Source organism: Xenopus tropicalis, chromosome 2 (genome assembly GCF_000004195.4).
Source record: "Xenopus tropicalis strain Nigerian chromosome 2, UCB_Xtro_10.0, whole genome shotgun sequence".
Lineage (NCBI taxonomy): Eukaryota > Metazoa > Chordata > Amphibia > Anura > Pipidae > Xenopus > Xenopus tropicalis.
In genome coordinates, this window is record NC_030678.2 from 140,421,407 (window position 1) to 140,446,850 (window position 25,444).

Here is a 25,444-nt window from a genome sequence, read left to right on the forward strand (position 1 = left end):
TTTTATTAAATAGGTCTTGGCAATTTATAATACAATAAGTTCAAGTCTGTATTGGCCATACAAGAATTGTGTTATGATTTTGCATACTGGCTTGGCAACATGGTCAAATAAATAAGAAACAAGGGGCCAGATTCAATTCAATGAAAAAACATCTAATATAATTCCACATTTTTCAGTAGGGTGCAATGGAGTTTTCACATTTTAAAACATAATCAAACTAAATCTCTAAATGTATTTTAAATGTAAGATTCTAATCTACTTCAGATATCCATTTTTTGTGTTCACTGCGCATGGTATCTCACATAGGTGAGCACGGTAGTAGGCATAACTTTGAGATGGAAGGGGGTTGAAAAAAGTCAAGTATTAGGATATCAGACCCACAGTATTGTCTATTTACTAACCAACTCATTTTTATGGAACGGTTGCTGGCAATCCCATAGGCACATTGCACTTTTTCAGTCTTTAAGGCAACAAAGATATGCTGGGAAAAAATATGGGTAGGTCTGTGATTACATGACAGTATCAGTTTTTGGCTTTATAATGAGCTGGTCTGGGCAATCCCTTTCTCTTAAAAGCTACATGGGAGTAGGATTAAGCCTGTAAATCCAGTGTTTTGGTCTTGGCAAATTCCTATACTTTCCTATAAAAACTAATGGCAGGGGAGGACTAAGCCCTGCGAGACCAGTCCCTTGGTCAGGAGACGCTTATTCCAAAAATGACCACGCAGGAAGGTGCCAGCCTGTGACAAATGATCAAAGGTTAATAATTAGGGCCACCATATAGGGTTTTCCTTGACGTGGCATTGTGGCTTGCCAGTTTTGTGATCATAAATTTGTAACCCGTGTATTTGAAATTGTATGCACTTGCACAGATACTACATTAATAGTAAAACAGGGGATCAGGGAATGTACCTTGATCAATCCCCTCTTCTTTTAATGTTTATAGCTAACTTGGCTACATCAATTGCACTTCCATAGTACTTATACATTTTAATTAACCAAAAAAAACCTCTTTTGTGTCTATTTCTTTGCTTTGATATATCTAATTCAGCAGTTTCTTGGTGGTTTGGCTCTTGCTTGGTATTTAACTAACTAGGCATGCTGCCTACCCTGAATTGTGCTGTATTTCTGAATTCTGCCTGATGCCTACTTTCCCTGATCTCAGTTTGACTCACTGACCTCCCAGATCCTCTGGTTACAACAACAAGTGTCTTACAATTTGCACAATTGTACAGTTGCCTATCTGGGAATTGGAAGCTCTGATTGCTTGCCAGTATTTATATACCAGAGGCCTCAACCAGAATAAAGATGTGTCAGTAATAATGGTAAAAAATAAACATTTTTAGAGATATAAAAGCACAGAAAGTGGGAAGGGGCAGAGAACTAGGAGGTTTCCTTACATTCACCAACAAGTGTCTTTATTGAAACTAGATCATTTCCATTGGGCCACAAACAAACTGGGCAATCAGCTATGGTAGGTCCAAGGAGTGGGGCAGGATTACTGGGATTTATATATTAATATTCTGGAAGGTGATTCCTGCTCACTTTGTGCAAAAAGTACCGGTGTGTAGCTGTTTAGCAAGTGAAAGATGACATGCAGATTTTCATTACAGAAACTTTTATGTGGGGCTTGTACCACAGGTAGTATATATATATTATATTATCATTTGTACCTTTATTTAATATTCTAAGAAGTTATTCAGTGTGACACTCATATATCAACTACTACTGACCCTCTGCTTTATTGTTCAGAAGAATTTTAAAGGAAGCTAGTAGAAAAGATGGCTAGTAAAAATGAAAGGCCTTTAGGATTTGTGGCTAACACTTTGTCATTGTAAGCTTTTGGCTAGATGGTAGTGAAATGTATGCCTTCCTTTGCTTCCTTTCTGAAAGTATGGCATTATATGATCATAACATCCCCCCAGTGAGAACAAGTTACCTCATAACCAGTGAAAACCAAGATTCAACTGAAGGAGAAAAAACTTTTCTCCTAATTCAATTCAAAGTTTTTCCCATAGACTTCATTAGAACTTTTACTTGATAAACTGTGAGATATGTTTATCTAAAGTGAATATCTCAAATTTCCAGTTGTCATGTTTCATGTTTCTCATTAAACTGAATCTGGCCCAGAGTCTGCAGCATAAATGCCTGCAGCATAAAACATCTTCAAATAGTTATATAAAGATGGATTTTGATTACAAAGTTTCTTCGCTTGTGTCTATGTTTGCACCCATACTGCTCACTCAAAACTAGGCCGGCAACATCTTGTGAAATATGAAATATAGGTGTTTATTTGGAACCTTGGGTTAATTTGGGCAAGTTGGACAAAGTTAACATTTTATATAAAATTCAGTTGTTCCAGAGCAGGCATAAAACATTATTTCTGATGGAAAGCTAAAGAAATTTTCTTAACTTACTGAACTTTACAATTGTTGTGTAATTATTATGCTGATATGATAACTACCAGTATTAACTATTTCCTTCAATTTGTCAACAAAAAGAGGCTATTTTTCTCCAAAAAAACTTCAACTCCTACTGAAATATAATTTAGCTATAATTTGTCTGTTTATACAAAGAGCCCTTAATGGGGATGTGTTTCAGATTTTAAATAATAAGATTTCTGACTTTACCTTGTGTATAGATCAGTATTTGTATGTAATTTGTTTGCTTGATGTATACACCCTTCTGTTGTACAGTGCTGCAGAGTATGTTGGTGCTTCCTATATACATTTAATAATAGTATTTATTTGCATTTATTAATCTCACAGATAAAGGAAGGCCAATTAGTGAGGACAGTATAAACACCATGGAGGCAAAAAATGTTTTTCAACTGTCACTTCCATTTGCTAGAATTGAGATTCCTGGTGACTTTTAACTTGCCACTCCAACAACTGTTACAACATGCTGCAGTTTCAAAGTAATGATTTATGTAAAGAACCTTCCGTGTGAAAATATATGAAGAGATAGAGAGAAAAAATGTCTTTTCAGAGCTTCTAAACCAGTATTTTTATCATTACTTGATCCATAAACAGAGATAATATTCAGGTGAAGAATACAGATTAAGAAATAACCACAAGGATGCAGCATCAGCAGGAAGCAATATTTTTCCGACTACTTTAGTCAGCAGAAGAAGATTAATAAGATCTAAAGATCTTATGCATTCACCCAAATCTTTGCATTTCACTTTTATGACTGGTTAGGCCAATGCCTGGTACATATTAATTATCTTTATTAAAAGACTGTAGCCTTCCAGTCGTTTCATATGCTTTGCTGATAGGGTTAATTTATATATTTCTGGTGTGCTTCTTTTTATGGTAGAATAAGTGGCTCCCTACAATGAATAATTGTATCTAATGCAACCCCTATCTCTTAATTTGCTTCAACCTGTTGCTACTAGTTACTGTTTTTGTAATTTGATTCTTCCATCTTCCTATTTTTCTCTCCATTGTACATTTGTACCCCCCTTGCCCATCTCCCTTCACCCTCTTTTTTGCTTTTGCCCTTACCTTGTCTCCTTTCCGATATGTTCTCCCTTTCCTCCTATTTTCAATCCCATTTCCCTTTCTTTTTTGTCCATCCCACTACCCTTTCTCTCCTGCCCCCTACTTGATTCATTATCTGCCTGCCTTTCTCTAGGTCTTCTCTTCTTCATTCTCAAGCTTCCATTATCTCCCTTACTTTTTCTGAAGTCTTGACACAGAGCTCTTCTACAACACAGCACAGTACACTACAACAGGAAGCGACAGCTCCCTCACTGGTCAGTTAGCTACCCTACTCCTACCTCTCACTAATAGAGTCAGCTATTACAAGACTAGGCCTAATGCTACATTTCCCTAGTTTGTGGGGCCTTTCTCTTTGTAATGTTAGCATTACATCTTAGGAATCACTCACTCGTCTCTTGTTGTATAAATCCCTAATCTCTATGTATGTAAAGACTCAAGGACTCATTTTACAAATAAAGACACAGACAAATACAAAGCACAAACCTGATGGTTTTCCTTCTCAAAAATCTTTAGTGTATAAATTTTAGCAGTAAGTACAGAATCAAAATCAGCTTAGTAACAGATGAAGCACTAAAATGATTGAAGATGCTCCACGCTCTATACTATACAATATGGCCAAACAAATTACCTTCTGTGGTTTCTCCATGACAGAAATAGGAGCAGTTGCTCTAATAAAGGGTACTGTTTGCTAGTGAAGCAGTAAGAGAACTTTATACATTAGCATTTTGTTAACGGCCTCCATGTGGTGATTTGGTGATCTGGTGCCACTTTTGCCATTCTGTTAATAAATTGGTGGGAAGAGTCCCAGAGCTTTGCAAGTACGTTTACAATGTTTTCAGTTAATAGCTATTATGAGCTGGCCTACAAACAAAATATTGATCTTTGCTGGAGATAGAAATAACATTTAGAACATTTCTTTGGGTTGGTTTTTTGGGAAACCAACAGACTGACTAAATGTATGCTGCACACTTTATCTCCCTATAGCCATGTCCAAATAGCAGAAATATGTTATACGTAAAATACAAAAGTTTCCCTTTCACCAGCTACATATAATTATAGTCAAACTAAATGCTTGTACATAAGAGGTGTCATTTACAACTTAAACCACCTTGCAAAAATGTACAAAGTTGTTGCATTTATTGATGCCATTGTACTTGAAGCCGCTTTTTGCACTGCAATATATTCACACATAGTCACACACTTACTCTGGCGCTACCACCACCTTCAAGCTGGCAGTAATTTTCAGGTTCAATATGTGCAGTGAACTTTTTTTTAAATGTATATTTGTATTTAAGCTTACAGCGCGGTACATCTGTGCAATCATTTGCTTATTTATCAGTCTAAGTAGATTAAACCCACGTATTGAATGCTGGCTTATTTATTAATAAGAAAAACACGAATTAAAAAACTCAAATACCTAAAATTTTCGGGTTTTGAGTTTTTCTGAATGAAAAATATAGCTTGCCTTTGCCTAGGACAATTCCCATTGACTTCTATAGAAACTAGCTGAATTTGAGTTTTCATGTTTTTTGCACTTAATTAATACCACAAAATTTTGTTTTTGAACCATAACTTTGAATCATAAGTTTTATCTCTAAAAAAACTTGAATCCCGAAAGAAAAACACACTTGAACATTGATAAATCTCCCCCACATGTCAAATACATTTTTACTTTTATTTATTTATTTTTTCAAACAACTGAGCTGAGGTCTAAATTTTTAGTCCCGCCCCCAAATCAAATAATTTGGTTCCAGTTACCCCCACAAGCTGGTGGGTAAATGAGCGCAAGTCACTGTGCAAAGGGGTTGATCATTTCAGCTTGTACTATTTTCTACAGGGGAACCCATTTTGCATTGCTACATGCAGTATTTTGAATGCGTATATTAAATATTACACTTAAAGGAAAGTCATTATGGCATTTTACTGCCAATAGATTTGCCACATTAGTGCCACCTAGAACAATATATTTATTTTGCAGAAAGCATTACCATACCTGAGTAAAGAGCTGCCATTTTAGCTTGGTCTTCATAGCTTCCTGCTTGCAGGTCTAGCCATTATAGCATTACACATTCCTAAGGGAAGGGGGAGGGAATTCTTATATTCTTGTGGGAGGGGGGAGCAGGATAGGGGAGAGGGGAGAGAGCTGCACAGACTCAGGCCCCGTGAATTAAGGATTTTTCTGAGAGAGGAAGTCAGATACCCAAACAACATTTTCACAAAAAAGGAGACAAGAAATCCTGTGTTGCTTTTGATAGAGGACTCAGTGCAGAATTACTGTAAGTGCTTATGGCTGTATATACATAGACCTTTCTGATAAAGCTTACTTAGTTCTTACCTTTCCTTTTCCTTTAAAGTGAAATGGATTCAGTTCCGTTTTATAGGAATGTGCCATTATCAAAATATCCCTCAATCTTCTTTAGAAGATTCCATTCCAGCCTGCCCAGTCAAGAAGGCAGCCATGCAGGATTGTATTCTCTCACTCTTGGCTCAAAGGTGATTGTTCAAGTCCCTCTGTAAGGAAAAAGCTGGGGCAGTGTTTTTCCTAGTTCAAAACCTGGTGACCAAAACTGGATTTAAGCAAGGTCAACAAGTTCCTTCAGGTTTGTTACTTCAGGATAGAATTACTTGAAGCAGTAAGGTCAGCAATAGCTCCAGGAGATAGGATGTTTTCATTAGACATCAAAGATGCCTATCAGGGTGCCATGATACCTACATGAATATGCAAACGTTTAGAAGCCGAAGCTTTACATTTTTAAGTTTTTTAAATATTAAACATTTAAGTTTTGTGAAACCCCAAACAGGAGGCTCAATCACAAACAGGAAAGTGATTCTCTTCCTTCTACCAGGAAAGTGTCATTTTATCAAAGGACGTATCCATCATACTCCAACCGTTTTGCCTAGTAAGATTATATGCTCTTGTGAGCAGGGCCCTTTGATCCTATTTTTATACTGTTTGTTTTATTATTGTAAGACCCTTGATTTTTACAAACTAATGTAAAGTTCTGCGTATTTTGCTGGCACATCATAAATTAATGATGATAAATTGATTACTGATTGTGTGTAGTCTTGGTGAAAGAGAACACTACTTTGTACTACTTTGTACAATAATGGCAAGATCCCTTTTATTCACATTTATTATATAAAGGAGAAGGAAAGGTAAAAACTAAGTAAGCTTTATCAGAACGGTCTATGTAAATACAGCCATAAGCACTCACAGAAAAGCTGCACAGAGTCCTCTATCAAAAGAAACACAAGATTTCTTGTCTTCCCTTGTGTAAGCATGTTCTTTGGTATCAGACTTCCTCTCTCAAAAAAATCCTGGGGCCAGAGTCTGCACATCTCTCTTCTCTCTCCCTTCTCCTGCTCCCATAGAAATTCATAAGAATTCACTCCACCTCCCATCAAAATGTGTGATCTGAGCTACCAGCGGCTTCAGCACAGAAGCTACTGAGACCAAGCTAAAATGGCAGCTGCTATCAAACATGGAGCTTCAGGTACAGTAAAGCTTTCTGCAGAATAAATATAGCGTTCTAAGTGGCACTGATTTGGCAAATCTATTGGCAGTAAAATGACTTTTCTTCTCCTTTAAACTTGGGAAAGCACAAAACATGGACAAGTTGGACATAAAAAAAACATTGCTGATGAAATACCATCTCTAAGGGAGCATCCTGCAGGGATCTTTTCACCCCTCTACTTTCTACCAATAGTAAATTCAGGAAGAAGAAAGAATTTCACAGCAGAAGATTGGCTATTACAATAATATGCACATCTATATATGATACATTTATACACTGAGGCTGTAAAAACTAATTTTTACAACTTTAACTTTGGATAAAGTTTATGACCACCAGAAACTTATTTTTGCATTCAGATATAGCAGTTGGCAACACATTGCTGAGAAATAGCATGGTCACAATAGGAAGCTACGGAAGCATGCTAATAAACCATTCACATCTTGAAAACTGTAAGAAAAAAATAATACCTGTGAAAAAGAATTACTAAGAATTAATTTCAGTTTGGGAGCATGCTTCTTTCATTGACACTTCCCTTTAACAATTTTTCAACAATTACTACTTCTACTACAGGTATGGGATCCGTTATCCGGAAACCCATTATCCAGAAAGCTACAAATTACAGGAAGGCTATCTCCCATAGACTCCATTATAAGCAAATAATAGTTTTTGAATTTTGAAATCTGATGTGGGGGCTAGACATATTCTTAGTTTCCCAGATGCCCTTAGCCATGTGACATGTGCTCTAATAAACTTCAGTCTCTCCTTACTGCTGCAGTGCAAGTTGGAGTGATGTCACCTCGCTCTCTCTCCCCCCCCCCCCCCCCTGCAGCCAATCAGCATAACAATGAGAAGGCACAAAGATTACAGCTCCTTGACATCTACATTGCTAATAACGATCCTATTCCCCACCTAGTGGTAGATATGAGACTAGCAGTCAATAGTAAAACTTCCAAGTCTGGCCATGACTCCTCCAGTTACATTGAGTAGAAGAAACAATAGCTTATCTTAAAGCAGTTGCTCTGTGCAGGGTTGACCCATCTGAAAGCACAGAATCAGGCACAATGCATGGCTGCCTACACACAAATATTTCAGCTACAAATACATTTAATGGCTAAAGAATAAAAATTTTAATGATAAAATGAATTATTAGTACATTTAGGGGTGTATTTATTATGCTGTGTAAAACTAATTTGCCGATACAACGGAGTAAAAAGCTGTGTAAAATAAATGGAAAAGATCGCCGTCTGAACGCTGGATATTACGACGTTATTTTCCATAAGTTCCGGTGGAAGAAAAAACGCGTAAAAAAATGACGCTGATTTTATGTCGTTTTTACACGATGAAGCCTGCCGATGCGTGGCAAATTTTCTCGCCGTTTTTTACACAGCATAATAAATATGCCCCTTAGTAATAAAATCTACTCCGAAAAATCATGACAGAATCCCTTTAAATACAGTGTAAAGAAAAGAAACACCACTATACGGGTATGGGATCTGTTATCCAGAATGTTCAAGACCTGGGGTCTTCTGGATAAGGGATCTTTCCATAGTTTAGATCTCCATGCGTTACGTTTACTAAAAAATCATTTAAACAAAGATAAATCCGATTGGCTTGTTTTGCATCCAGTAAGGAGTACAAGGCACTGTTTTATTACTACAGAAAAAAAGAAATAATTTCTAAAAATTAGAATAATTTGTTTCAAATGGAGTCTATGGGAGGTGGCCTTTCCGTAATTTGGAACTTTCTGGATAATGGGTTTCTGGATAACAGATCCTACACCTGTATACACCTTAAAAATTCTTACAACCAAAGTCAGTGAGACCTTATTACAAAAAAATAAATTCATTTGACCTTTATTTTTAATAATGGCTAAATTAAAAGCAGAATGATGTTTAACTGTTCAAAGGCATTTTAAGACATTATGATGAATTGACGTATTATATTTGATACATTTCCTAATTCATTAAAAACTTTTCTTTAAACTATTGGGATTTTTTTTTTCCTGACAGTTAGAACAGTTTTGTAAAAAATATAAAATAGCTGGAAAAATATCAGGATTTCCCAGTTCCAAATGTAATAAATCTGCCCCCTTATTTATATTATTACCTGTCAACTTTTAGCTTCTGGATAATCTATGGCAAACAAAAAAATGCAATTATCAGAAAATGCAAACAAGTTAAGCAACTGATTTGCGTATTCTGCCATTGATTATGCCAAACATGAAATATGTACATATATGCCCTAGTGGCAGATTTATCAAAAACGGAATAAGCATTTTTTATCAATTGAGGAAAAAATGTGTTGGAAAAATACAAACAGGAATATACACCCAAGTATTTTCTTCAAGTCGGGATTTAAAAACACAAAAAGTAGCCAGAAAAAAACAGCAAGTAAAAGCTGTTGGGTTTCTGTAGAATTCGATAGGAATTGTCGCTAATAAATGTATTTATTTTCTCTGTTTATTAAACATTCGAGATGTTGAGCCTTGTTGATAAAGAATGGAGCAATGTAATTTTTGCTGAGACTAAATATTCTGTAGTGTTTTGTTCATGAATGATGTAGAAAAAAAGTGTGAAACAAAATTGAGATTTAGCATGTTTAATAGATAGAAAAGTGCTCCTAGCGAGAGTGCTGCTTTCAGTTTAGGTATGCTCACAGTTGCATTCGATCTATGCACATCATGTCCCCAGTATATGTATTATCCTATTTACACATCTGCAAAACAGCAGAAAACTATGGATGCCGAGATGCCTTCACACCAGCAGCTTCTGTATCTGGGCGACACCAATGACATTTCACATCACCACCTTTGGTCTATTTGTCAAGTTGTGGAGGTGGCTTTTAGATGTGGCACAGATGACTCAAAACAGAAACTTCAAACGCCTTTGTTCGATAGATATAGAGCAAGGGAGCCGAAAGGCCCTGTCATTCAATTGCATGTGTTTTGCAACTGGAAGGTAAGAGACTTTCTTCTTGCAGTTTAAGCAATGCGAGAGAGGTACGCTGTGCATTGCAGGTAAGTAATAATAAACATACAACAGACTGTATCATATATACATCTGCAATCCTGAATGATGATACAATTTAGGACTTGTTGCTTGCTGTATTTGGAGCCCCATGTCTATAAGCTTAAAAAAAAAAGACAAAAAAAAATAAATAGAACTTAATCTTGTAATGCACATAGATTTATAAAGGGTAAATTACAAGGCAGACATATTGCATCACAACAGTGAATTATGCTAGAAATAAAACAATTGTTTCAATAATAAAAAAATAAGAGATCTCATATCTGTCTTTACAAATCGTATCTTGCATTTTTTGCATTCTTCAACCTGAATGAAAGTTTAACTGTAGCTCATGAAAAGACATTTGTTTCGTTGTGACATTCTGGCTGATGTTCCATACGCAACTTTAGTTTTTTATTAGCAACAAGTTCCAAATCCGTTCTAAGAGCATTTTGTTATAAAGAAGATTTTAAGGCAGAATAACCCGTTAATGATTGTGAATGGGTTACTTCATATACAAATGCTTCCAGGTTTGGGATCAAAATTTTATGTAAAATTTTGCAAACTGCAGTCTGGCCACAAGCTGAAATCATTCATTGTACAACAAGACCCAGTTTCCAATAGCACAAATTCAGTCCAGCTATTTCACCCTACTGCTTCTAACTGACGAGAGACAATTTGGGGAGTTTTGCTAGTCCTATATCTGTGCCAGGGCATGGTCGTTTGTTCAAGGTACTTTTCTGTGTCTGACTTTGGGCAAGGGCTGCTATGATAAATGGGCAAAATGGTAATTTGCCAGGGGGCACCACCAACCATTATATCATCAATATCTTTTGAATAAAGCATCCCATAGACACCTTATTTCTCTATTTTAATCAATTAATCATTTATATAATATTTCCCTTTATTAGAAAAACAAATCCTGGAATCCTTATTCCTCTGTAGCTCACATTGCTTGTAGGCTGTGTAGAATAACCACATTTGTAGTGCTAGAAAATGCCCACAATAAGGAAGTAGACTGGGCCAATTAACTATGATTCATTTCAAATGTATTTATTTAGTAAGGCTGGTGGTGGCTGCAGAGGTCAGCCTGTGGGATTATTTCCCTGGGCCCACCAGTGCCTGAAAGCAGCCACACTTTGGGCATTCACATGTCTCTGAACAGAACAAAGGGGGCCTCTGGGCACACTGAAATTCCACAGGGCCATAAAACAGAAGTAAAAATCTTCTTTATTAAAGCTGAATTAAAAAACAAGCATCTCCAATGCCCCTACGTGTTTCGTAGTCATAGTCTTCACGTGTCTCAACTGATCTGAATAAATAGTGTCAGTACTTTTACAGCATACTGGTTTTATGAAACAGGTCAGGCTGTCTTAAGGATATTATATAAATAAATATTTATATTTTAATGTATCGTCTGATATGGTTCCAGATTACTACTGTTTTGTTCCTGTGCTTTTTCTTGTTTGTTGTTGTCATTGGTTGTTGCCCATGGGTTACTGCACAGCTGCAAAATTTGCCGGTGTTTATAAATTATTCCCATTGAATGCTAGATGAAGAAAAAGCCCAAGTATTGTATTAACAATTTGTATATGTGTATTTCTTTATAGCATATAAGAACATTTATACAACTTTATGTGTTTAGTTAACATTGAATTTGTTTTGTAAAATGTTCCCAGTGATAATCGTGCATGTGTAGTGCTAAAAACATTCCCTTTGATCATGAAGTTTTTGTAAAGAATCAAAATGCCACATTTTAGTAGATAAAGATACACAGGACACGTCCTGACGCTGCTGTCACTGAGCACCAGAGTGCAGAGGGCAGTGTGCAAGGGACACCAGTGCTCCATAGGTGAGCAATTAGGGGCTCCCCCTTATTGCACTTGCACCCCCTGGGGTTATGAATGACCCTTATATGTGCCACAATAAATGAAAACTTGTTTATGTGGAAATGAATCTGATGAGCAGACTTATCTTGGAGTGTTTTATTGGCCCCAGTCAGATGTATGAATGCATTTGTGCTTCCATTTTTTGGCATGCTAAGTTTGCCATTAACTGGAGATTTTAACTATGTATATATATGTCAAATATTTGGAATTGGAGTGCGCTTGATTCATGGAGAAATTTATATATGGAACAACCATTTGCAGCACCCAGAAAGACTCTGTGATATGTGAGTAAAAAGGAAGTGCGGACCGATTGCAATATATATATATATATATATATATATATATATATATTTATTTAATTATTTATTTAATTATTTATATAAGAACATAGAGGAGCACTACCCTTAACTGTAGGGCCAACTGTCCCGGGTTCAGGTAAAGAAAATTATAAAGAATGAAAGTACTGCACTCACAGAAACTTCTCAAAAAGAAAAGTGTTTTATTTACAAAATTCCAACATTTATATACAGTATGTATGCATAAACAAATACAAAAAGTTTATTAGGTTAAATACATATACTACAGGTATGGGATCCCTTATCTGGAAACCCGTTATCCAGAAAGTTACAAATTACAGAAAGGCCACCTCCCATAGACTCCATTATAAGCAAATAATTCTAATATTTAAAAATGATTTATTTTTCCCTGTATTAATAAAACAGTACCTTGTACTTGATCCCAACTAAGATATAATTAATCCTTATTGGGGGCAAAACAATCCTATTGGGTTCATTGAATTAAATGATTTTTAGCAGACTTAAGCTATGGAGATCCAAATTATGAAAAGATCCCTTATCTGGAAACCCCCAGGTCCCGCACATTCTGGATAACAGGTCCCATACCTGTAGTGGCCTAATAGTAAATTTTTTTTCACCAAATAGATTTTCTGTTTGGTCCTACTACTATACGTGTGCACCAGTTCTACTGATTATTCATTCTGTGCTGCCCTGAGGACATTGTTTTGTGTATATATATATATATATATATATACATACATTTAAACATATAATCAGCATTGTATATAGAACGTGTGCAAGAGTGTGCAGTGGCTTTCCCCCAGGATGGCGTCAGTCCTGCTACCTGAACTCACAATTTTTTAGTTTTTGATGTAGAATGAGGAAAAGGTTTTTGATTAGTTATCCTCAGCTACATGAAGCTGGTTGTTTATTTTATTCTATTAGCAGAGCTGTCAGCCTAGTCGCATTGGTTCTTGGGGGGATGGGGGGGTTGCAATACCCAGCAGCTGCGCATGCATGCTCAGAATTCACTGTAGGAGAATCTGGAAAAATTGGGAGAATGCTGCTGGGTGACCAGGGGAGAGTCACCAAAATTGAGTATCTCCCCAACAAATAGGGGGGGTTGACAGATCTGCATTAGAGTAAGACTGCCAGTAGTCAGATCTTGGCCAAGAATCTGCAGTGTTTTGTGGCCGGCACAGGCTATCAGCTTATTCCCATAAAGGCTTGCCTGCATCAGAGTGAAACAAGAACTTGTATGTATCATTCTTTAGGGCTCGGTTTCTTTGGTCTGGTGCCACCTCAGAATATTAATAACAAATGTGTAGGTACAGTCCCTCTGAAAAAGCTTTTCAGATTAGGGCAGTGATACAAGGTAGTGATATGCATATTCACGGCTTGTTTTTGCAAAGCAATTTTCTAATGATAGATGCCCCTTTTCTAACCTCAGTTTGATGAATTTCCCTGAGCAATGCACTGGCGTACTAATACTACAATCGAAAGCTGAAATTTATTTTTGTCATTTTGACATCACTGAAAAATTCCCACGCTAGGACCAGGGCAGAATAAATAGTTCAAACCAGTGTGGTTACTTTAAAGAACAGTGATTTGATACCTAAGGTACAAACCTTCACCCTTAGTCACATGCTCTGCAAACTTTTATTGTCTTTCTGCTTTAAAAATAATTTCATAAAACCAACTTAAATACCATGGGCAGTCTTGGTGGCCACCTGAACCACAAATGGAAAATTGCTCGCAGACTATAATTATTATCATAGGGATAATGGACCAGTCCAACGAAATAAAAGATAGTGGGCCTTGTCTTGATATCCTGTGAAAAAAATCTGGAGCAATCAGAGCAACCATAAAAAACACAAAAAACGGTTTGCACCATGCTACTTAGTCACAGCAGCAACTATGAAGTGCAAAAGGTGGCTTTAGACATAAGTACTTATAGTGAATGTAGTCTCTATTGTTATCCGGATTCCCTTATTTTACTGAGAGTCCTCTTAAAGCAAAGGATGTTGTACAGATGATAACAACTTACCCCTCCACTTTCTCTATAAAAGGAGAAACATTCCTTAGCCACATACTCATCCAGAACATCATTTGCTACTGGAGAATATGAATGCTGCTGGATTATAACATATTTCTGCTATGGAGAGTGCAGTTGATGCCCCTGTTCAGCTCTTCCATTGGACAAATCCAAAGCATAAATAGAAGGTATTATTTTTATAATGTAATTCTTTCTGAAACAATTATGGGCTTATTTAATCATTTTCAAGTTTGTGAATCCGATTTTGTTTTTCTAAATCAAATAAACTTGCATATTGAATGCTCTCTTATTTATTATTAAGGAATAAAAAACTCAAAAAACTTGAGTTTGAAAATAGAGCTTGACTTTGCCTAGGACAACTCTCATTGAATTCTATAGCAAACTCTGAAAATATTGCTTGGCTTTACCTAGGACAACTCTCATTGAATTCTATAGCAAACTCTGAAAATATTGCTTGGCTTTGCCTAGGATAACTAATGGTCTATGCATCAAAGACTTCCAATGAGCTTTAGGTTATTGTAGTTGCTGCAATGTGTGGGGTGCTGATGAGGGGTATGGTGCAGCAGATCTTACTTTCTCTTTGTCCCTCAATAATTCTTACCACATGGCAAATTTACGCTGTTGAATTGCTTTCACACCTGTCACTGAAATAAACCTTGAGAATGTGTGGCCGGATATCATTAGGGACCTCCACCCTTGAGAAAACCTCACTTAGATGTAGCATGCTCACCTCTTTGTCCATTGTGAGGAATAAGAGTGCAAAAGGTTGGCTGTGATGAAGAAACAAAGCCGCATGAATATGTGTATAAACTCACATCAAGTGCCTTATCATATCTGTGAAACGATGACAGGCCGACTGTGCAGAGTTTGTTATTAGATGTTATTAGATGAGCATAGCCATATGGTACCTCACTAGTGGTAATGTTACAGTGTTAGTGATACAAAGAACAGTCCCCAAAATGCTGTAAGAAAACATTTGTAACCATTGCAATGAAATAGGATTGTTTAAAAGAATAATAAAGGGGCAAGAAACCAAATTAGATTGACTGGATGGCACACACTCAAACCTAGAGACCAAGGGAACTAACTATCTAGGAAAGGGTTATAAAGAGTCCTCCACACATCTACATCAGTGCATTGCTTGTAATATAACATATCCACACACAAATGTATATAGAGCAGGAAGAGAGACACACACAAATAAAGCTGGCTTTATTGTATAATGGTGTATAATCTGGTTTAAAAAAAACAAAACTCCATCATGTTCATCCCCAGCACATATAGCATAGAAATCTATTCATACACTCCATACACTACATATTTAGAAAAAATTTATACTGGAGAAATATATATATATATATATATATATATATCTCCAGTGATCTCAAAATCTACTGTTACTTTCATATATATACTTTATATACTATATATACTGTATATATGTACATGCAAGGAGAGCCAGCACTCCCTGACGAAAGTTCCTGTGAGGAACTGAAACGTTGGATTAATAAACTACCATGTAAGAATACTTTTTGTCAACCATTTCTTGCTTTTTTTTTTCACAAAAAGCCCTGTGAGTGCTGGCTCTCATTGCATGTACATTTGTATTTTTCTGCTGCAGCACCCAGGTTCAACCCCTCTTTCTGTGGTGTGCTATCCATATTGGAACTGCCTATATATATATATATATATATATATATATATATACTGGATATATATTAGTAACTGTAGATTTTGAGATCATTGTGGCCCTGGATACTATGCGCATTGGGGTGCAATACCCTTTACATTTCCTTCCAGAATTGTGTTTACTACAAGGCAATACATCGTCTGGTATAGAATACCTAGCCCTGTGCAGAGAACCATTTCTGACCCTGTCCCTTACTACTTATATCCCCCAAGGTGAGCATTTCCTATTCATGTGCCTTCCAGACAAGGGGATAACAGGGGGGAATCAATAGCACACACTTAACATATAACATTCAACCCCAATGTTCCTGATCATGAACTTTCCTGATGAAGGGAGGGTCACCCCCCCTGGAAACATTGATGCACAGGTGGTCAGAATAAATGAGGTAAGTTCCCTGCCTGCATGTTATATAGAGTGTGTGCAGCTAATACTTTGTATTACAGTGTAGGGCATATGCACCACCAATGTTTGGACTGTAATTTGTGTGGCTGCATATACTTTATAGCTGGCACACATTTGAAGTCATTAATGGAAGAAATAGATATGTGATGCTTACAGTAATGTCAGTATAGTTAGAGGACCTCTTAGGAGATGTGGTGATGAGTAATTTAGAGATCTGTTTTTTTCTGGCAAAAAAGGGCATTTGCGGTTTTAATACCAATTTACCGTATAAAATATAATCTTTAGGGGGGAAACAAAAGTTATAAATAGGGGAAAAAATGCATAAAACAGAACAAAATTTGCATTTCACAATGAAATAGTCTTTATTTGACAGTTGTTACACTGCCATTTTTTTATTGAACAAAGCGCATTTTTACGGCCTGCTTAAGGTGGTGCTATATTGTGGTGCAAAAGTAATGACTCCTTCTAGTAAGTTTTACATTATTAACTACATTTAACCCTGCGCGCTTTGAGTCAAACTTAAAAATTAACTAACTATTAAATTTCCCCATTAGTGTTTCCCCCCCCCCCCCCCACCCGCTGTAGAACTGAAGGTGCCAGCACCATGGATTCTGTAGCTCTAGGTTTCAATTTGATCTGTGAGGCAACACATTTTCTGGCATCAAAAAGAGCTGGCAATAAAAGGGTTAATATCTCTTTACCCAGAATATGATGACCCATTCCGTGTACTAACACCACTGTCTATTTAAGCTCACTTACACCGTCACTTATTTTAACACCTAATGTGAATACCCTGTAATGTGAATGGTTAGCAATGATAATGATGGTTAACACTGCTTCACACCTAGACCTGCTGACCTTTTCCTTAGCACAAGAACCCACAGCTTTCTGCGCATATATACAGTATATATATATATATATATATATATCTGCACTCAGATGCAAAAATCATATACGCGGGGGTGCACATTTACAATAGATACACAAAAAAATATATAAAACCGGCACACCCTATAAAAAATGTCCAACGTTTCAGTCCTTATTAGGATCTTTCTCAAGGATAGTTGAATATTATTTAAACAAACTTTAATGCACTACAGGTATTGTTTAAAATATATATTTCTAATTATCATCTCTGCTGGACTGATATAAAAGCCTAAAGGGCTCATATACGAAAACAATGCAACAGGCAAAGTGCAAAATTCGGATACAAAGAATGTTGGTGTAACTTGCATGTGATGCAGTAATATGGTTTTGGTAACCTGAGTGCAAGTTGGGTTATACATTTTTCCACAGTTTAATACAAAAATACCAAAACTTGCTCTAAGTCACTCAGCACATTAAGCCTAATTTAAAATTTGAAACAGCCAGTCTCAATTTGCTTCACAGAGTTGGTCCAGGTGCCTTGCCCCGGACCCTTCACCCAGGGAATTTTTGTTTATTCTCACGACAATTTCTTCATTAAATTATCACGTGAATGACAGTTTTTCATGGACACTCACCCCACTGATCCGGTGGTCCGGGTGCAGCACCCCAGACCCATAGCAAAGGGAGACCCAGCAGTCCCAAGCACAATTTCTCAATGGGTACGCACTTCAGACACAGGTGAAGGTGGTTAAGAAATAACTTTATTCACAATTGTCCTGACACATTTTGTGTCTTTCAACACGTAGTCATAGGTATCATTTATGGTTACCTATGACTACTTGTTAAAAGACAGGAAACGTGTCAGGACAATTGTGAATAAAGCCATTTCTTAACTACCCTCACCCATGTCTGGAGTGCGCACCAGTCAAGAAATTATTCTTATACATTTTCCCCCATCTGCATTCGAGGCCAAAAGCTGTCACTTCCAGTACGTCAGAAATGGCGTCAAACTCACTTTGCTCAAGTCAGTTGTTTACTACTTGGTCCAGGCTGCTGGTAATTCAAGGGTTCCCTTGCACTTGTGCATAATCCATGTACAACCAGGCATAAGGACACAAATACATTTTTTGGATCCCAGTAATGCATGCTCATTTTTTTCTCCATTAAAGCACTTTGTACGTGTCTCTTTTTATACAGAACCACTTTCAGTCTAACTAGTTTCTAGGGTCAGTGTTGGCAGCAACCAGGTACTAACTTCATTGTTAAACCAGAGAGAGGGCCAGTAACTTCAAAAAAATATCAGCCCTAAAAAGATTTCTATATCAGTTCAACATAGTCTGCACTTAAAAAAAAATAAATTGCCATTTCTAGAAAGTGAGCTAGTTTTATTTGAAAATAGCAGTAGTTCTTCTGCTAACAGCGTACTTCATAAACAAATATGAACTTTGTTAAGACAACAGATACAAGAAAACTTTAAGCATAAATAGGCAAGTCAAATTATTCATTTATTTTGGTGGTACTGGGCCTTAAGTGCCGGCAAATGCAGAATCTGTGTTGGCATGAATGTACCATCATGATCGTGGTAGAGGTGTAGATAATATGTTTCTGGGTTTCAATTGATTTATGTCATGCTGCCCAGTCCGACCCTGACCCCTTGATAAAGGTGTCAATTCTATAAAGACCATTGGGTTTTTCATTTAGTAAAAGTGCAAATTATATAAATGGCCTGAGATGCTGTTTATATCTGTTATGGAAACACCATTGCATGCTGCCAGACATTATGTACTCAGAGATGCTGACTACTGCTGATTGGGATGATGATTTAGTGGTACAAAGTCATAATCTGCTTTAGAAAGTGGAGATGATATCAGTTCATTGGTGGTGCTCATTTGCATACCAGGGACCAAGATATAATACACAGATACATTACAGACACATTAATATGAGAAAAATATGAATATATCATTAATAACTAGTTAACTCAACTTGCTAAAATAAAATATTACTCATTCACTTTCCAAGTAGTCAGAAAACTTTTGTATAACATCAGTCACTTTATATATCTAAAAAAAGGAAGGGCAACTTAAAACCAGAATTAGAAGTTGTAAATTTGGTTTAACCTTTGGGGTTACTAATACAGATGGAGAGACTGTGATGATCTGGTAGAGATTCCCCCATTGAACCTCAGTAAAAAATGAATTTCTACTTCTCATTGGGCAACTATGTTTTCTTTCTTTTTGTATTAATGCATTAAAGATCTCCCTGTGTAAACACAACCTGTTCAAAATCAATGTATTCCCTGAATGTTTATATCATACAAAGATTCACAGCATATAATGTAACCAATAGTGATGTGTTTTGTTTGATACCCCATTCAGGTGATGGTGACAATGATGAGCAGTGTCTAATGGGAATGGAGACCATCACTAACTCAGATACAGAGGGAGGAGAAGTTATTGCCGGCAGGTGTCTGTCCTTGACATTATCACCAGCACACCAAGGCATTTCTTATAGGGCCAACAAATCTGGGGAGCCTTCAGACCGTAAGTTATCACTGTGGTTTAGCTTAGTCAGAGTGCAACGCCAGTAAGCTGGATAGTCAATAATGCTTTGCAGTATGGATAACACAACAATGTATGTAATATATGGCACAATGATTATTAATTATTTAATATTTTAGATTTGTCCGTAACATTGCCAGGTGAAGGTGGGTACTTTCTGAAAACCCTCAAATTATGCAAGTAAAGAGAAATGAAAGAAAGAGTATTTTTCTTTCCACAGAAAGTATTTTAATTCCTATAGAACATACAGTTCTTAATTTCGCCTGGCCTATTATCTTACATGACCCTGATGTTGAAGGGCCTTTATGTTCCTTCTGCTCATTTTCATACTTTTATCAATGATCCACGTAAACCCACCCATTTTCTAGTTATAGATATAATAGTCTTAGGTATCACCTACTATCGGTATTACTGCCTATCAGCACAATATGTTGTAGGTGTCACTGCACACATAGATATCTTGAAGAAATGTCACACAGTGAAGTCTAACAATCACCCACAAAGATGACAATACCCCTTGTCTATTTCTGTAACAGAAGGCACATTCCTATGACGGACAAATGCATTTATCTAAAAGGACTCAAATCCTATGTTTTAAATTAAATGACATAAATGACATAAACAACTACAGAGAACAACAACTAACATAGAATTATACATGTAAAAAATAATACTCATATATAAATGTACAAAAAGGTTTATTATAAACTCACTCCTTCTAAAAATCATCAGTCTTCTCCTAATGCCACCTTGTCACTCCACATTCAACCAGTGTTCTATTTAAACCTTAACCATGCTGTTAGTAGCTAGACATTAATCAGGAGTTATTGTTATATAGTGTTATATGATTTCTAATATATACAGAGGAACCCATGTACATTTTGTGAAGCAAATTACCTATTATTAATGGGGTAATCTGGTAGCAATGGGTTACTAGATACGGGCAAACCTTACATTTTTTTTTATTACATTACCTTGTGATCTGCAGATATTACAATAGTTAGGCTGCATTCATTAATCATATCACTAGAGCAAGGAGAGAAACTATGTTTTTTTTTACATTCGGGTAACTGTTAAATGTCCTCAAAAATTAGGGAAATAATTAGGGAAAGAAAAGACAGTATCCCTTACAGATACAGCTACTTATATTGTAGTTAAAATGGGCACTATTAGTTTCAGAGCATGTTAAAAAATGTTGAAAGGGTTAAAGTCTGATGAAATTATATGTGATATTGTAAAATAAAGTAATAACAGAAATAATAGAAGATGCCAGATTGTTCTTTTTGTGTCCACATCAGAAATTATTTCTGCCACAAACTGCAACTGGTCCTTATGTGTGCTTGTGTACATACTATTTGTGCATTAGCGCTCTAAACAGGGGACTGGTAGATTAGTTTAGGTGGTATTTTCCATTAATGACAGGTGTAAGAGTATTTCAGGGACAGTGGTTATTATGATAATAAGAGCTTATTCAGTAAAGGTCATATATAAATAAATGTGTTTGTAAATGCAACGTGTTTGGTCACTGACCAATGAGTGATATTTGTTAATTGTCCATCTAATAAATCAAGTAGGGCCAGGCACTCCAACTAGAGGTGTGCAGACTGGATTTTGCTTTCTAACAGATTTTATGGGCTCCAGTCTATTAGACAATATCACTGAGTTTCATTCAGCTCCCCAAATATATATTGGATAACTGTGCCACCATACTGAAGCCTCCTGATTACTTTCTTATGTTCTAGTGTTTTGGCTTCCCTCTAGAGTCTATTACAAAGGAGACCTTCATTAACTGGTTTCTGAGTGGTGTAAACTGAAGCAAAGAAGCAATTTAAATTGTCTGCCTTTTCCCTGTTTCCATAAACCAATTTACCTGTCACCAATAATATTACTATTTACTATTAAAGTATATAGAGACAAAATAATGTAGGATTTGCTTTATGCTTTCTATAACTTCTGCTTGCATGATTGCTTGTTTCAGATAATCCAGGTAAGGTAAATGCCTAAGATGTATGTTTTTTCTTACCTATTCACTAACGTTTCTGGTAAAACAAAATGGTTACTATTAATAGATACAATAGTATAATTGATTACAAAATGCAAATACAGGAAGATTATTTTTTATTAGTAGCCATGCATGTTATCATATACAAAAAATATTAATTTGCAAAGGTTTTTTGAGTGCTCAAATTAAAGTATCAGGCTAGGTCAACCAGATACTCTCGGTGGCCCGCATTTCCATTGCAGTCAATTGGAAGACAATCGCTATCCCCTCACTCTCAGAAGTAAAACAAAAAATCAATTACATCAAACAATTTGAATACAATCTAGCCTGGCTACAAAATAGAACCCCACTGTGGGTAAAAATATGGTCACCCTGGGACCTACTCACACAGCCAACACAAACTTAAACTTGAATACCTCCCCCCTTTTTTCACCCATATGTTTCCCATTCAGTGTCCTCTTTTTCTCCTTTTCCTCTCACTCCAATACATGACTGTAACAGTAACTGTATAACTAAGGATACAACATGTTTTACTATGCTCTGTCCACCTGTGGAAGTGAAATTGCTAACCCCCTCCCCTCTTCCTTTCTGTACCCCCCAAATTTCAAAAAAAAAAAATTAAAGTATCAGGCTAATGACACAGGTGGTGGTTTTACCTCTGTCTATTTCAGCCATCACAGAAATGCCCAAAACCGCCAATGTTGCTCCCCATTGGATTTAATGGAAATTGTCTTAAACTGCTAGAACAAATGGTAATCAGCCTAAAAATCCAGCTTCTTAGATGGTGGACTTTGCAATATAATAAAAATAATTTTATTCAATAAATTAATCCACTCAGGCAAACAACCACTATCTACTCAAATTCAGCCAGGCCAATATCTAGTATTTACACTTACATTTGCCTCTGTGAGGGTGTAGTGAGATTAGAGTTTGGACTGTTCTGTGGAGCCCAGCCATTTCTGGTTATAGCTTTCAAAATACAGACAATAAAATCCTGTGTGCAAACCTAGAATGCATGAACACCTCATACTAGTGTGTTTTTATTTTTAACTCTTTAAAGTGTTTAAATCATTTTATATTTGGTTCTAGAGTGCTCTTTCTCCTAGCAACCTGGTTGTGGTTTAATTAAAAGACTAGAAGATTAATCTGTGAAAGCTTAGATAGAAAGATAAGCAATAAAAATAATAATTATACAAATCTAGCCTCTCAATGAATCTGTTTCTAGTTTCCATATAAGTTGGACAGAAAAACAATGTACAGTATCAAAGCCTACACCAATAGGTTTGACATTAATGAACGTGACTTATTAAAAAAAGGGGTGTGAAGCGTGTACACAGGTAATAACTATAGTCCATAACTTGTGTTCCTGCCAATGCAAGTCTTGTGTGTCCACAGTCTAAGTGGTGTAGATGTGAAACCACAACAGCTCAGTGTGTTGTACCACCACAATTATTTTAGTCATTGGCATCAATGATTGGCTGAATTTGGCCATTACCAAATGGCTTTAGAATTGCATTGCATTGCTTTATATGAGGCACTTCTGTTATATATTGCTGTAACCACAGATTTTGTACTTTGCAATTTATTGCACTTATTATATTGTTTTCTTACTATCTTATTCTAAGGAGTGGCTGTGAACTCTTGTGAAGTGTATAAGAGTAATTGCAAGGGTTACTCATCTCCCAGCAATCATCACCATGTACAGAGTGACCTGCCATTCTCCCTTTGCCCTTCAGATGGGATAAATGAAGACATCCTTCAGGTACTGGCTACATACCATTGGACTCACCATTAGTGACATATTTATCAAACAAGGGAAAGAATTGTCCATGAATTTCTACATCTCAATTAGATTTTTGTGTTTGTAATATTCATTTTCTAAAATGCCATTATTATTTCTGCCAATTATTCAACATTGAAACATTTGTCATTAATTTACATTCTTGAATTAAAAGCACTCTATGGAAAGATCAGCATATTGTAGCAAACAGCAATGATAGTTTCCACTTGGTAAACATTACTGAAAACAAATGTCCGAATCCTTTCTCCCCACATGAGATTGGCATCTGGGATTAATAATTCAGATGGCTGTTAGTAGTGAGAACAGAAGCCAGAGCCAAGAGTGCAGCGAATGTAAACAGTCAGGCAGATATTGCTTTCAGTAGAAAGTACATTTACAAACAGCTTTAAAACCATTGAAAAATATTAAAGAATGTATTTTGGAAAAATTCTTAGAATTATGTTTTCTTTCACTGGATAGGAAAAACAATAGATCTTTCTGAATTCCCCAGTTTGATCCTCAATAAATCTGCCCCAATAGCTTTTTAAGTGCTATAAGTTTAAGCCTTCATTGAACATATCCAAAAAGTAAATACAAAAGTATTGTTCAGCCATAAACTCCTTCATTGCACAGAAAACTTACAGGGTAATGGCACACAATACGATTTGTCACCCATGTTGCATGGGCAAGAGCAAGTCAGAAAATACTCTCACGTTGGTGTCAGTGTGGATCCTTGTTAAAACATTTGAAATTGCTTCTTCTGCATTTTCTGGCACTTACGTCACTCAAATGTTTTACCACAGACATTTTACACTGGCACCAATGTGAAGGTAATGAAACACACTATTTTGAATTAATGGGAAAATCTCTGCCTCTTGTACAAGATGGTTATGTCAGCAGCCTCATATCACCATTTTTATCATAATGTGTAAACTAACATTAACCAAGATGTTGCCCATAGCAACCAATCAGATCTTTGCTTTTGTTTTCTAACTTGTAGGTGACCATTCAAATCTAATAATATAATAACAGTGTTTTTAATTAATTTGACTTAGAATTGAGTGCAGGTGAGACTTTATTATCTTATGGTCCAATGTACTAAAGTTGGGACTCATTCACACTCCAAACTTTTTTACCCATGAGCCACATTATAATATAAAAAAAGTTCAAGAGCAGCACAAGCATGCAAAAAATTCCTGGGGGTGCCACATTTGGGCTGTGCTTGGCTATTGGTAGGCCATATGCAGACTGGCAGCCTACAGGAGGCTCTGTTACTCAGTACATATGGTTTTTATTTTACTAAAACTTGCCAAGAATTCAAAAATAAGCACCTGCTTTGAGGCCACTGGGAGCAACATCCAAGGGGTTGGGGAGCAACATGATGCTTGCGAAATACTGGTTGGGGATCACTGCTCTAGATGTTGCATACCACAACTTCTGGTATCTATGGGGTATGGGCGGAGTTGCAAGAGTTGCGTGTGACAGGTTCCATTTTTTTACTCTAAGGTTACCAGGTCACATAAAAAGTCAGGTACACATTTAACATTCCAGCAAGAAGGGCTGCGCTCATTGCAATTTAATTGGAACATGCATTAATTAGAAGTGTCCCTGAATTTTCAAGTGATCTAGACAAAGATTGCTCTTGACTGTAAAGCGAGAGATAAAACAATCTTCCAGATGGCACCATTTAGTACTGCTAATGTAAAAAGGGGATATGTAATAAAAGGCACTGAGTTTGCCCAGAAGCAGTGACCTATGGCAACCAATAGCAGCTAGAATTTACTGGTCACCTGTTAAAAAGCAAACACCTTATTGGTTGCTATAGGTTACTTCTCCTGGGCAAACTTAGTGCCTTTTATTACATATGGGGGTTAGGGGT

At 36.4% G+C, this 25,444-nt stretch overlaps 1 protein-coding gene across 1 annotated transcript in view; it reads left to right on the top strand.

Annotated features, from left to right (window-relative positions):
* Window positions 1–25,444, top strand: part of LOC116408883 (zinc finger E-box-binding homeobox 1-like) — a 48,832-nt gene that overhangs the window by 15,142 nt on the left and 8,246 nt on the right. Inside the window, exons 2-3 of the mRNA XM_031897170.1 lie at window positions 19,601–19,765; window positions 23,411–23,547. Of these exons, the coding sequence (XP_031753030.1) occupies window positions 19,601–19,765; window positions 23,411–23,547 (302 nt within the window). The remainder of the gene's footprint in view (window positions 1–19,600; window positions 19,766–23,410; window positions 23,548–25,444) is intronic.